Source organism: Eptesicus fuscus, chromosome 2 (genome assembly GCF_027574615.1).
Source record: "Eptesicus fuscus isolate TK198812 chromosome 2, DD_ASM_mEF_20220401, whole genome shotgun sequence".
Classification (NCBI taxonomy): domain Eukaryota; kingdom Metazoa; phylum Chordata; class Mammalia; order Chiroptera; family Vespertilionidae; genus Eptesicus; species Eptesicus fuscus.
The window spans coordinates 24597143-24608976 of NC_072474.1; the positions used below are offsets into that span (position 1 = coordinate 24597143).

Here is an 11834-nt window from a genome sequence, read left to right on the forward strand (position 1 = left end):
CACGTGAACTATTTCACTATTTCTCTCATTGACTCCCAAGACAGACATAAACAGCTAAAAATTACAAGTGCCAACCACATCATTCCTGGAGGTGCTGGGGTTCTTGTCCCAGCATTATGAAGGGTTCAGAAATCTGGAGAAAGGCTGTGCATAGATCAAGCAGGAGTCCAAAGACGAAAGATAGTTTTGAAAGGCATTGGGGTCAGAGGAGCTTCAGCTAAAAGAGCTAAAGACTTTCCTTGACTCAGGACCCTTTGCTTTTTATTAACACAATTTGTCCTAAGGCAAGGTGGAGATAATACACTTCAAAGGGTAGGGTTTACAGAAGCATTGTCAGATTGGGGAATAGCCTACAGCTGTTCAGGTGTTTGGCCAACAGGAGGCAATAACATGTTGATTAAGATGTCCTGAGCTGTCTGGCACCAAACAATTATCCTATTCAGGTTTGGGAAAGATGCTTTTTAGCTGTTCCAACAGATGATTACATATGTGGCTCAGCCCATGTTGAGCCCCCAAGCTTCATCAACCTTTTGATGAAACTCTTGTAAATATGACATGCTGGAACTGGTTCCCAGCATGGAGGAGGGGGCATAATAGTAATACAGTAAATTGGGACTTGGAGAAACCAGAAAATTTCCCAAAGGAGTTTCCCTTCAGAAAAACACAATCTACCTTTACAACTTCATTGCCTCCAGGTAATACCCTCCCCTCTTCTTTTTTAATTTTTATTTAAAAAATTTTTTTGAGAGAGAGGAATGGAGAGAGAGAAGGAAAGAGAGACATCAATTTGTTGTTCCACTTACCATATTTATGCATGCCTTGGTTGATTCTTGTATGTGCCCTGACTGGAGATGGGACCTGAGACAAGGCTCTCACCAACTGTGCTACCTGGCCAGGGCCCCTCTAAACTGTACCCGTTCCTAGAGCCTGCTCATGTTGCATAGTCTAGCGACAGAATGACATGACCATACTTCATTGTCCTTGCTCCAGGTGTGAAAGTTTATTACACTGACAGTGAGCATCATTTCACCATCTGACTCACATGGATTAGTCTCATCTCCCAGATGAAAAGGTAAGGATTTTCCTTTATTTTGTGTCAGCATTGTTCCCCACATGCAAAGGTCTTTAAGAATATCCATCTAAAGGTAAATATAGCCGAAACTGGTTTGGCTCAGTGGATAGAGCATCGGCCTTCGGACTCAAGGGTCCCAGGTTCGATTCCGGTCAAGGGCATGTACCTTGGTTGCGGGCACATCCCCAGTAGGGGGTGTGCAAGAGGCAGCTGATCGATGTTTCTCTCATCGATGTTTCTAACTCTCTATCCCTCTCCCTTCCTCTCTGTAAAAAATCAATAAAATATATTTAAAAAAAAATAAAATAAAGGTAAATATAGATTTAGGTATCCTTTACATACATGCACACACAGAAAAGCCGGGCAGTTTCATGTGGAAATTTGAACTTGTCCCCTTTCTTTGCATCTTGCTAATGGCAGATGAAGCCCCAGTATCCTGCCTATTGTCCTATGCTTTAACTCCTGCAAGTGGAATTTGTGCTACTCATTTGCAACATATACCAAAAAAGGATTTTCATTTTAGTCAAAGTTTTCAATTTTAGGAAGTCTATTTGTTAGAACTGAAACTACACATGGGTATGGACCCAGCTGGAATCATTCTTTGAAAAGAACTGTTGTAAATTTTGTATGTTGTTTTATTATGTATCATCTTACCTAATAATAGAGAAACATGTAAATTGACCGTACCTCCACTACGCCCACAGCCAATCAGAGTGAGTATGCAAATTAACCCAACAAAGATGGCAGTTAATTTGCATACATACCTGGGTCCCGGGAACTTCCTTGGCACCCAGGTCATTCCCAGCTGGCCATCGGAGGAGCGGTGAAGCCCCCTTCCCAAGCCTAAAGCCTCAGGCAGAGGCTTTAGGCTTGGGAAGGGGCCGAGCCTGCGATCAGAGGGAAGGGGAAAAAATCAATGGAAACATATCCTCAGGTGAGGATTAAAAGAAAAATAAAGAAATGTCATATCCTATGAAAGACACATCTTGAAAATGTTTAAAGAAAGTTGTTATTTTTTCATGGTGAAGGGACTGGAGTCCATGTTGATGAAAATACCTTGGTGGCTGTGGTGACTGGCAGTGGCTGCAGCAGCAGGGTGATGGGGCTGGCACCTTCCCCTGATCAGCCCAGTCACCTCCTGCAAAGGGAGGCCAGACGGTGGCTTAGGTCCACTCCTAACGGGGAGCGGGCCTAAGCCATCAGCAGGACATCCCCTGAGGGCTCCCAGTATGTGAGAGGGGGCAGGCTGGGCTGAGGGACCCCTCCCCAGTGCACAAATTTTGTGCACCGGGCCCCTAGTCTATAATAATAAAAGGGTAATATGCTAAGAAGGACGTCTTCTGGACATCCTTCCTAACCAAGCTGGGGCTGGAGGGAAACCAGCCTGGGTCCCGGGTGCTGGCAGGTGACCGGAGGAAGGAAGCCTGGGACCCAAGTGCCGGAGGGAAGCCAGTGCCGGCAGCTGGGGGAAGGAAGGCCTACTCTTCAACTAATTTTCATGCATGGGTACTCTAGTCTATATATGTAAAAGCCTAATATGCTAAGCGTCCGACCATTTGACCATTCACTGTGATGTACACTGACCACCAGGTGACAGATGCTCCAACAGGTAGGTTAGCTTGCTGCTGGGGTCTGGACGATCAGGACTGAGACTGGGCAAAACGGGCCGAACAGGCCCTGGAGCCCTCTCTCAGTCCCTCCCCAGCCCCATCGATCTGGCACCAGTGGGGCCCCTCAGCCTGGCCTGTGCCCTCTCGCAATCCGGGACCCCTCAAGGGATGTCGCCTGATCCCCTCAGGCCAGGCCTCTAATTTATTAAAAAAAAAAAAAAGAAAAAAAAAACCCTCAAAAAAACCAATTGAAGTGAAGTCTACCTAAATGACCAAATTAAGAGCTACACTTCAAGCATAAATAAGTTGAATTTATTGACCTAAACTTGATTTTTGTGTCAAATTAACCAATAGGACCAAACATTTTTAAATTAAAACATAGTCTCATAAAATTGAGAGAGTTGTACAGCTATTATTAAATAAGACACCAAAAGAGTTTTTCAAAGATTTATTGAAGCAGAAACAAATTGGTCAGATAACTTGTTGGAAAAAAGCAGTTTTAATGATATTCAAAAATACTTTTTAAAAAGTATTCTAGCACAAGCCTTCTTCATAAACTAGATTATGTTGTAAACTTTTTTTCTAATTCTCTTAGAAGTGTTGGTTCTTAAGAACTAGAGCTTATTCCTATTCCAAATCTATCTTGCGCTCTTGAAAAACTGCAGAAAGGCACTTGAAAGCTGTTTCTTTTAAGATAGGGATTTCCTTTTTATTCTTGCTGGTAATATATTGCAGCACCAAGTGCATGCAATTTTCACTCCAGATCATCATGATGCTGAGAAGTTTCATTGATGACCTGTTAAAAAAAGATAAAATTCAAATAAAATATAATACTACCTGCCAAAGATTAAGTTACTCCATTAAGCATGACAAAGAAAAACCCTACTAATTATATGTAATTTACTGGGGAAGCTGGAAGGTTATGTTGGTTCTGCATGACCAGGGTAGGGTTACAGCAGGGGAGGGAGGGGGAAGGGGGGCGGGGGACAGATACTATGTAAAATGCTCTTCACCCATAAGCAAAGTAAGTAGCCAATGGAATATCATGACTGAAAAACAACATTTTATAAAAAGGCCTGTGTTTATGAAGAAGGATTCTATAATAATTCTATGCAGCAAAGTTTAAAAACAATTGTAACATATTTTAAGTTTGTGAGGATTACAATAACTTTGGACCATTTCTTTCCTGGCACAGAGCTGACATGAAAACGACTTGATCACATGACATGTCCTTGTGCTGTTGTGTAAGAGAGCTTACGAGTGTTTAGGGAGGGTGGTGTGTCCAGGATCATGACATTGGTAGTCTCATGAAACAGTTCATAAAGCCAGTCTAGGAAGTAACTTAAGGAAGCTGTACTCCCATTTTAAATTAAGGACCATAGAAAAATCACTAATTGGAAGATTGTTTTCTGCCTTTCACATCCAGGAGCCAAGTACTTAGTTGGCTGTATACAGTGCTGGAAGAAGGGGCCAATTCTCTTTCTAGTTGGCACGAGTGAAACAGAAACTTCCCAAATCAGCTGGCTGCATCTGAGCTAGACTTATTGATTTAAAAGGAGATCAGCGCCTGAGATTACTCTAATTTTGATCTAAAGATACCAACCTGTCCATCTCTAGTTTCAACTGTCTTAATCAGAAGTGTCCTTTTTGAGTGGGTGTCCACCAGCGGGAGGGAATCCAGATTGGTTTCTGAATAAGAAAAATTGGCCCAAAATGAGTAAAAATCAAATTTTAGCAAGACAAGTAACCATTTGTCCCAAAGAATTATGGTTTTTGTTCACCACTGTTTAAAGCACGACTCCCAAAATAACTCTAAAGATGATTACCTATTTTAAAACCCAGTCTGACAGCACCGGAGCGTCAGGATGAGACAAACTACTGCAGTGTATGCACCAGCAGGAGCAAGTCAGTGCAGTTTGCACAGAAGGTAAGACAGTAGTTGGGTTTGAAAATGGGATGTTTTCTAGAACTTTCTCTGGTATGGCATTTTTCAAGTGTCATTTTTAAAATGAGTGCTTTATAAAGAGAATGGTTACAAGCTACGGAAATTATTCATAAATAGCAATCAAATGCTTACCTCTCAGGTTCAGGGAAGCAAAAGTGGGAAGAGGCAGAGAAATCCTACAAAAGAAAGAAAAACAGTAAAATGTTTGAAAAACAACTCAAATGACAAGGAATAAATTTATGCACTTGTAGTTTTCATCAAGTAAGAAAATGTACTCATGTGTTTCATAAGTGAGGGATTTGCTTCAGAAGCATTTATGCCTGATTGATCTCATTAGTACATTTAAATGTTTTATACCCGAAGCATTTTCTCCACAGGGGCATGAGCTGGAGGCCTTACCGAGTGGGAAAAGCACTGGTTTTCAGAGAATCATAGCTTCAAATCCCAGCTCTGCTACTGATTCACTGACTAGGGCGAGCTGCTCAATCTTTTCGAACCTAAGGTTCTTTATTTATAAAAGGTGGTAAGTAAGCAGCCACCTTGAAGAAATGCTCTAAAGAGGAAATGAGATGCAATATGTAAAGCGAGTGGCGTACTACCGAGCAAATGGCAGCTGCTAATTCACACACACTGGACCTTGTTCCATACCTGCTCTCCTCGCCTTCCAGCAGCTTCCTGTAGGTGGCAATCTCAATGTCCAGAGCCATCTTAACATTCAGCAGGTCTTGGTATTCACGAAGGTGACGAGCCATTTCTTCCTTCATGTTCTGAATCTCATCCTGCAGGCGGCCAATAGTGTCTTGGTAGTTAGCAGCTTCAACAGCAAAGTTCTCTTCCATCTCACGCATCTGGCGTTCCAGAGACTCGTTCTGCAGGAGGTGAGAAAGGGTTCCACTGTCATTTTCCAGAAAAACCCTGCTGTTCCCCGAACCATTTACAGACCACTTGCAGCCATGTCCCTTAGTGGCAAATGGCGAACACTTCGATTTTAGGTAAAGAATACAAGTACCAAGTCCCTCCTTAACAGCAGTAATAACATAAGCTAAAGCTTACAGATCTCAAGTGCTTTTTGGATCTTTTTTTAATTTTTTAAAAAATATATTTTATTGATTTTCTACAGAGAGGAAGGGAGAGTGACAGAGAGTTAGAAGCATCGATGAGAGAGAAACATTGATCAGCTGCCTCCTGCACACCCCCTACTGGGGATGTGCCCACAACCAAGGCACACGCCCCCGACCAGAATCGAACCTGGGACCCTTCAGTCCGCAGGCCGACGCTCCATCCACTGAGCCAAACTGGCCAGGGCTGGACCTGTCTTAACAACTCATTTTCTTTGGATGAAAACATATATTTTTCTTCGTTGGGGGTTTTGTTCAGATGTCACCATGAGCCTGGTCAATTGAATGGATCCAAATGGGCTGTTTATTGTGTGTGATACTCACAGTTCCTTTAAGTGCGTCCACTTCGCAGGTGAGGGACTGCACCTGTCTCCGGTACTCATTTGACTCCTGCTTCGCCTGGCGCAGGGCATCATTGTTCCGGTTAGCAGCCTCGGAGAGGTCAGCAAACTGTCAGGAAGGAATGAGAAATGTAGATCACCCAGGCAACTGGATTCTAAGAGTCTGCCTTACCTGAGCAAACGAGAGAGCTTCAAGATCGCAAACAAAGGCATAATACAAACCAAATTTTCTTTCTTTTTTTAAAAAAATATATTTTATTGATTTTTTACAGAGAGGAAGAGAGAGGGATAGAGAGCTAGAAACATCGATGAGAGAGAAACATCAATCAGCTGCCTCCTGCACACCCCCTACTGGGGATGTGCCCGCAACCAAGGTACATGCCCTTGACCGGAATCGAACCTGGGACCCCTCAGTCTGCAGGCCGACGCTCTATCCACTGAGCCAAACCGGTTTCGGCACAAACCAAATTTTCTACTTTAAGTTCAAATCTCAATGTCTGCCAAAATATGTCTAAATTTCTGTTTTGGACAATTCATTTTGTTCATTAGATTCCACAAATAAGTGAGACCATGTGAGAATGACATACCTTGATGTGGGGTTGGGAAGAGAGAGGAAAGGGGGGGTGGGCATGGGAGATATCTATAATACTGTCAACAATAAAAAATATATTTAAAAATGAAAAGAAAAATTATGTCTCGGAAACCAGAGAAAAAGTAATGGAATGCTGACGTTGATAGTTTCAAGTAGAAATTCATGCTATTACCCTCATTTTAAAAGTGTGGAGGTCAAGGGCATAGTGTAGGGCAGTGGTCGGCAAACCACAGCTCGCGAGCCACAAGCAGCTCTTTGGCCCCTTGAGTGTGGCTCTTCCACAAAATACCACGTGCAGGCGCGCACGTACAGTGCGATTAAAACTTCGTGGCCCATGGGCGGAAGTCGGTTTTCGGCTCTCAAAAGAAATTTCAATGTTGTACTGTTGATATTTGGCCCTGTTGACTAATGAGTTTGCCGACCACTGGTGTAGGGTTTACTCGGAAGTAGAATCAGAGAAGAGTAAAGGGAAGGGAGTCTGCTATGGGTGGAGAGGCAGTAGCAACAAATACACCTTGAACTTGAAGCTAAAGCCAGCTTTCTGACTGGAGCTAAAGGGCGTGAACAAAGTGCGTTTCTTTTGTTCCATACCTTGGACTTGTACCATTCCTCAGCCTCCTGAAGGTTCTTGGCAGCTACGCTTTCATACTGCTGACGGACGTCGCGCAGGGCAGCTGTGAGGTCAGGCTTGGAGACATCCACATCGATCTGGACATGCTGCTCCTGAATCTGGGCCTGAAGCTCATGGATTTCCTACGAAAAAAACAAAAAGAACAGACAGAAGGTCAGCCATGTCGAGGATGGGAACAGCTTCACCCAGGTTCATTCACGGAAAGCGACTCCACTTACCTCATCGTGGAGTTTCTTCAAAAAGGCAATCTCTTCTTGCAAGGATTCCACTTTACGCTCAAGGTCAAGACGTGCCAAAGAAGCATTGTCCACATCCTATTTCACAGAGAAAAGATGGGACATGGAGCATGCTAAAGTCTATGGCTTATCTAATTTATTCATTTTTATTAATCATATGAGCTTATTGTCTTTATCATAAAAATGGCCTTGACAAACTTATGACCTTCGAATAACCTTATAGATCACCCAGTGCCAATATACTATATTTTCTTCTCATTAACAAGTTTGAACTGGGTCCCACTATGTTATATCAAGGTAGCTAATAGACAATTTAAAAATAAATAAATGTATGCCAACATGGTAACCTGTACTCCATGAATTGTTACTGAATCTACATTATACCATTGAAGTGTTTTTTTAAATTTAGAAAAATCAATGCCATCATATTAATATCGGAATAATATTGTGACAGGTGTTCACCAGGTCTCATACCTTAATACGAGTCCATACAGAACAGAAATTCCTGCTTCAAAAGTTTTAGTGTATACCTGAGCTCTTTTATCCTCTACTCAAATCATCTAAAACATCATTATGATCCAAAGCAAATGTGTAGTCATTTGGCATTCAGGTTACAAGGCTAGATTTATACTCTAATTTAGGATGGGCAATGGCAAAGATGCAGGATAGGCAAATCAGGAAAGAAATGTAACTCTGAACTGTATTTGTTTTGCTTTCTCTGGTGGACCTTTTTTTCCTGAAACTCCCCCTACATGGGTGTGTCCATCCTTTTCACTTAGCACTGTATCTGTCAATTCAGTTCTTAGCTTGTTTCAGAATGACTAGTCAAAATGCTTACATGTAACGAAACTACTGTCTGTGTAGAATTCTTGCTGCTCTGGCTCTCCCGTCTGAGTTTTCACCATTTGTTAACTGCTACATTCCAAATCAGAATATGTAATTTTGCAACTCAGATTTTATTTCCCCTCAAGGGAGTGTCATGAGGATTTTTATACCTCCTGTCTTATAGGCAATTATATTTGCAGTACAGTTTATAGCCTTACATTCTTAAAATGTTGAGACACTTCTATCACCTTCATGAAAAGTGACCAAAAAAAAAAAATCAGGCTTGGGAAAAAAATTCTTTTTGCTTGTTGTTAAACCCTAAAAAATGGTATAAAAGATAATTTTACTAGCTTCTATAAAAAAGTGCAACGTGACACTTCATTACAGAGAATATGGGAAATGTTACCTAATCCCTAAATAGACCTTTTATACTAATATTGTTTTATATTAACTTGCTTCTCTGCAGAAAAGTTTAACAGATGTAATGATCACACACTGCTGTGTTTAAGTTAATTTGGCAAATGTATTTCTGCTTCAAATGTTATTCTAGACTCTACATGTGAGAGTGCTTTTACAGCCAAACCCAATAAGTGTTCAGGAGAATAAAACTGTGCTGGGAACTCTTCCTGCTTTTGGATTTCAATTTTAAGTTAAAAAATTCTTTAAGTCCATCTTAATTTAGAGGGGAAAAAAACCTTTAATGAAACTTCCCTTCTTCAGCTTTAGGGTTATTTTTTATTTATGAAGAGGATACTAAATAATACAAGGACCCAATAAAGAAAGGCCTTCCCAAACGTGAGGCATGACTGTAGCTTTAAAAACTTTTCACATCACATACTTCACAAGTCTGGGCCAGATATTAGATAACGGATGTTAGCAAATACTTGTGTCCAATTAGAACTGTGCTTACATCATCACATATTCAATAAGAATGTAGCCTGTTGCAAAGCTTCTCTTAGGAACACAAAGACTCCTATTATTTCTCTTCAGAACCACCGCACTCGCCAGAAGGTCTGTGTCTGCATTCCATAGGGCAGCCCAGAGAAACCATTAATACCTTTCAGCCGGGACACAGATGGCTCCTTTTCACCCTTATTAGATCACAAAATAGCTGTGCATAGCGACACTTCCATCTAACTTCAGTGCCACAACAGAACTTAAAACCTGTTGGCTTAATGCCAGTTAAACTAAGTTTCTTGTGCTCCACCACGGTTACATTTTTAATCCCAGGGCAGAATTGCGATTTTTGTGGCCTTGTAAAAGCTAGCTAACTTAGCAAACGGCAATCTAACTCAATTTGTAACTTGTTCGAAATCAGAATATCAATGTGTTCCAAAATCGAGACGGAAAAAAAACTTTTTTTTTAGTAAGAAATTTGGAAACAAAGTAAAAATTTAAAGACTTTCTTTATGTCCTAAGAGGCACGGTTTAAATCCTCCCGAGAGTTTTTGTGCGGAGAGGCCCCCAGTCTGGCCTTTCTGCCACTAGGGGGCCTTGCGCACAGACGCGTGAAGTTCTGCATTCTTTAGACTTGGGGTAGTTAACTTTTAGAATTGGCCGTGGGTCCGTCGGGGGGGGTGGGGTGGGGTCCGGTTGTTGCGAGTGGGAGAGGATTTACAAACCTGTCTGAAAGACTGGAGGGTGCCCTCGGCTTCCTCTCTCTGAAGCATCTCCTCCTGCAACCTGAAACAGCTGCACGTTAGCCAAAGGGGAAATGGAAAACCGCTAGGGGCGGGGCGGCCACACCCAACCACCGCGCCGCGGCGCCGCGGACAAAAGTTGGTGCGCCACCTCCGCGGGCAGCCAGCGAGCGGCTGCGGTTTGAGAACTGCCGTTCTCGGCAAGTTTTAGCGGGACCTGGACCGCAGCGTGGCAAAGCAATCCCGGTGGCCGCACGGACCTGCAAGTAGAACGCCGCCCCTCCACCCCCCCACCCCCCCGCCCCCCGAGAAGCCTGGGCAACCCTTTGTTTCTCTTGCTGCACAGCCATCCCTTCCTCCCACCTCCGCCCCGGGCTGGCAGCCCGCCAGAAGCGGCCAGGAAACTCCAAAAGTTTGGAGATGTCACGCTCCCAGTTTGCAAGGGCCATGCACTCGAAAGTGGTCGTTTCAAGAAATCTGTAACTTGAAAAGGGCGCTCTTAGGCAATGAGGGGGAGGGGGTGGAGGGGAAACGCTAGTTGCAACTGCTTGGCTCTGGGTGGGGCTGCGCCACCCGCAAGCATAGCTCCCTTCCCGGCCACCCCCCGCCCCCACCTCCCTCAGCCGTCGCGGGCCACATCCCCAAGGGTGTGGCAGCCCCTGGCGGGGGTAGAAGGAGCGTTCCCATCTCCCTCCCTCCCTCCCTCGGCCCCCGCGTGGGCGCAGCCTTACTTTTCCCGGAGCCGCATTAGGTCCTCGGCCAGGTTGTCGCGCTCCACCTCGACGCGGGCCTTGTCGTTGGTGACCTGGTCCACCTGCCGGCGTAGCTCCCGCATCTCTTCCTCGTAGAGGTCGCCCAGGCGCGACTTGCCCTGGCCCTTGAGCTGCTCGAGCTCGGCCAGCAGGATCTTGTTCTGCTGCTCCAGGAAGCGCACCTTGTCGATGTAGTTGGCGAAGCGGTCGTTCAGCTCCTGCAGCTCCACCTTCTCGTTGGTGCGGGTGTTCTTGAACTCGGTGTTGATGGCGTCGGCCAGCGAGAAGTCTATGGAGTCCTGCAGCAGCCGCATACTGGGGCCACTGCTCCGCAGGCGCACGGCCGAGGAGCGCGTGGCGTACACGCCGCCCGGGGACGAGGAGTAGACGCTGCGGCTGGTGCTGGGGCGCAGCGCGCTGCCCAGGCTGTAGGCGCGGGTGGACGAGGTCACGAAGCTCCGGCTGGAGCTCGGCCGGGTGCCGGTGCCGGGGCCGCCGAACATCCTGCGGTAGGAGGACGAGGACACGGACCTGCTGGACATGGCTGCGGAGGGTACGGTGAGCTGGGCGGCGTGGACGGCTCCGGGCGGAGAGGCGAGCGAGGGCGCGCTGGGTGTGGGCGGTGGTGGGAGCGCTGCTGCGTCTCTGGCGTGAGGACCCCGGAGCGAGAGTAGCAGAGGACCGGACCCCGCCCAGGGCGCAGTTTTTATAACCTGTTACCTTCCCTCCCACTACCGTCCCAGCCAATGGGGACCCTGCAAGTAGCGGGGAAGGGTGGGCGGGGGGGGGGGGGGTTGGGGCGGGGGTTCCCTGGAGCTTTCCTCCTCTTGTTAGCTCTGCTCCTCGGAACTAAGCACAGTCCCGTTACTTCTTGGCTGGCCTTGGACTTTTGGGGGCTTTCCTGATGATGGCCCGAGCTCTGCTCACCCCTGGGCACTGAAAAAGGCGGCGGCGTCCAGTGGTGGGGGGAACGCAAGCAGAACTGGATCAAAGGGGTCCCGAGCGCCGCGCCAATAGGCGTGGGAGAAGGCGCGCGGGTGGGAGGGGCACGCGGGCAGCGGGCAGCGGGCAG

At 45.6% G+C, this 11834-nt stretch overlaps 1 protein-coding gene across 1 annotated transcript; it reads right to left on the bottom strand.

Moving 5' to 3' along the window:
- Positions 1 to 3115: 3115 nt before the first annotated feature.
- VIM (vimentin) lies at positions 3116 to 11447 on the bottom strand. Its single transcript, XM_008148829.3, has 9 exons — positions 10742 to 11447; positions 9993 to 10053; positions 7528 to 7623; positions 7270 to 7431; positions 6070 to 6195; positions 5276 to 5496; positions 4760 to 4803; positions 4286 to 4371; positions 3116 to 3478 (listed from the first exon to the last, which is right to left on the bottom strand). Exons 1-9 carry the CDS (start codon positions 11302 to 11304, stop codon positions 3437 to 3439), a joined length of 1401 nt encoding a protein of 466 aa, XP_008147051.1. The 5' UTR covers positions 11305 to 11447; the 3' UTR covers positions 3116 to 3436.
- Between the last annotated feature and the right edge of the window lie 387 nt (positions 11448 to 11834).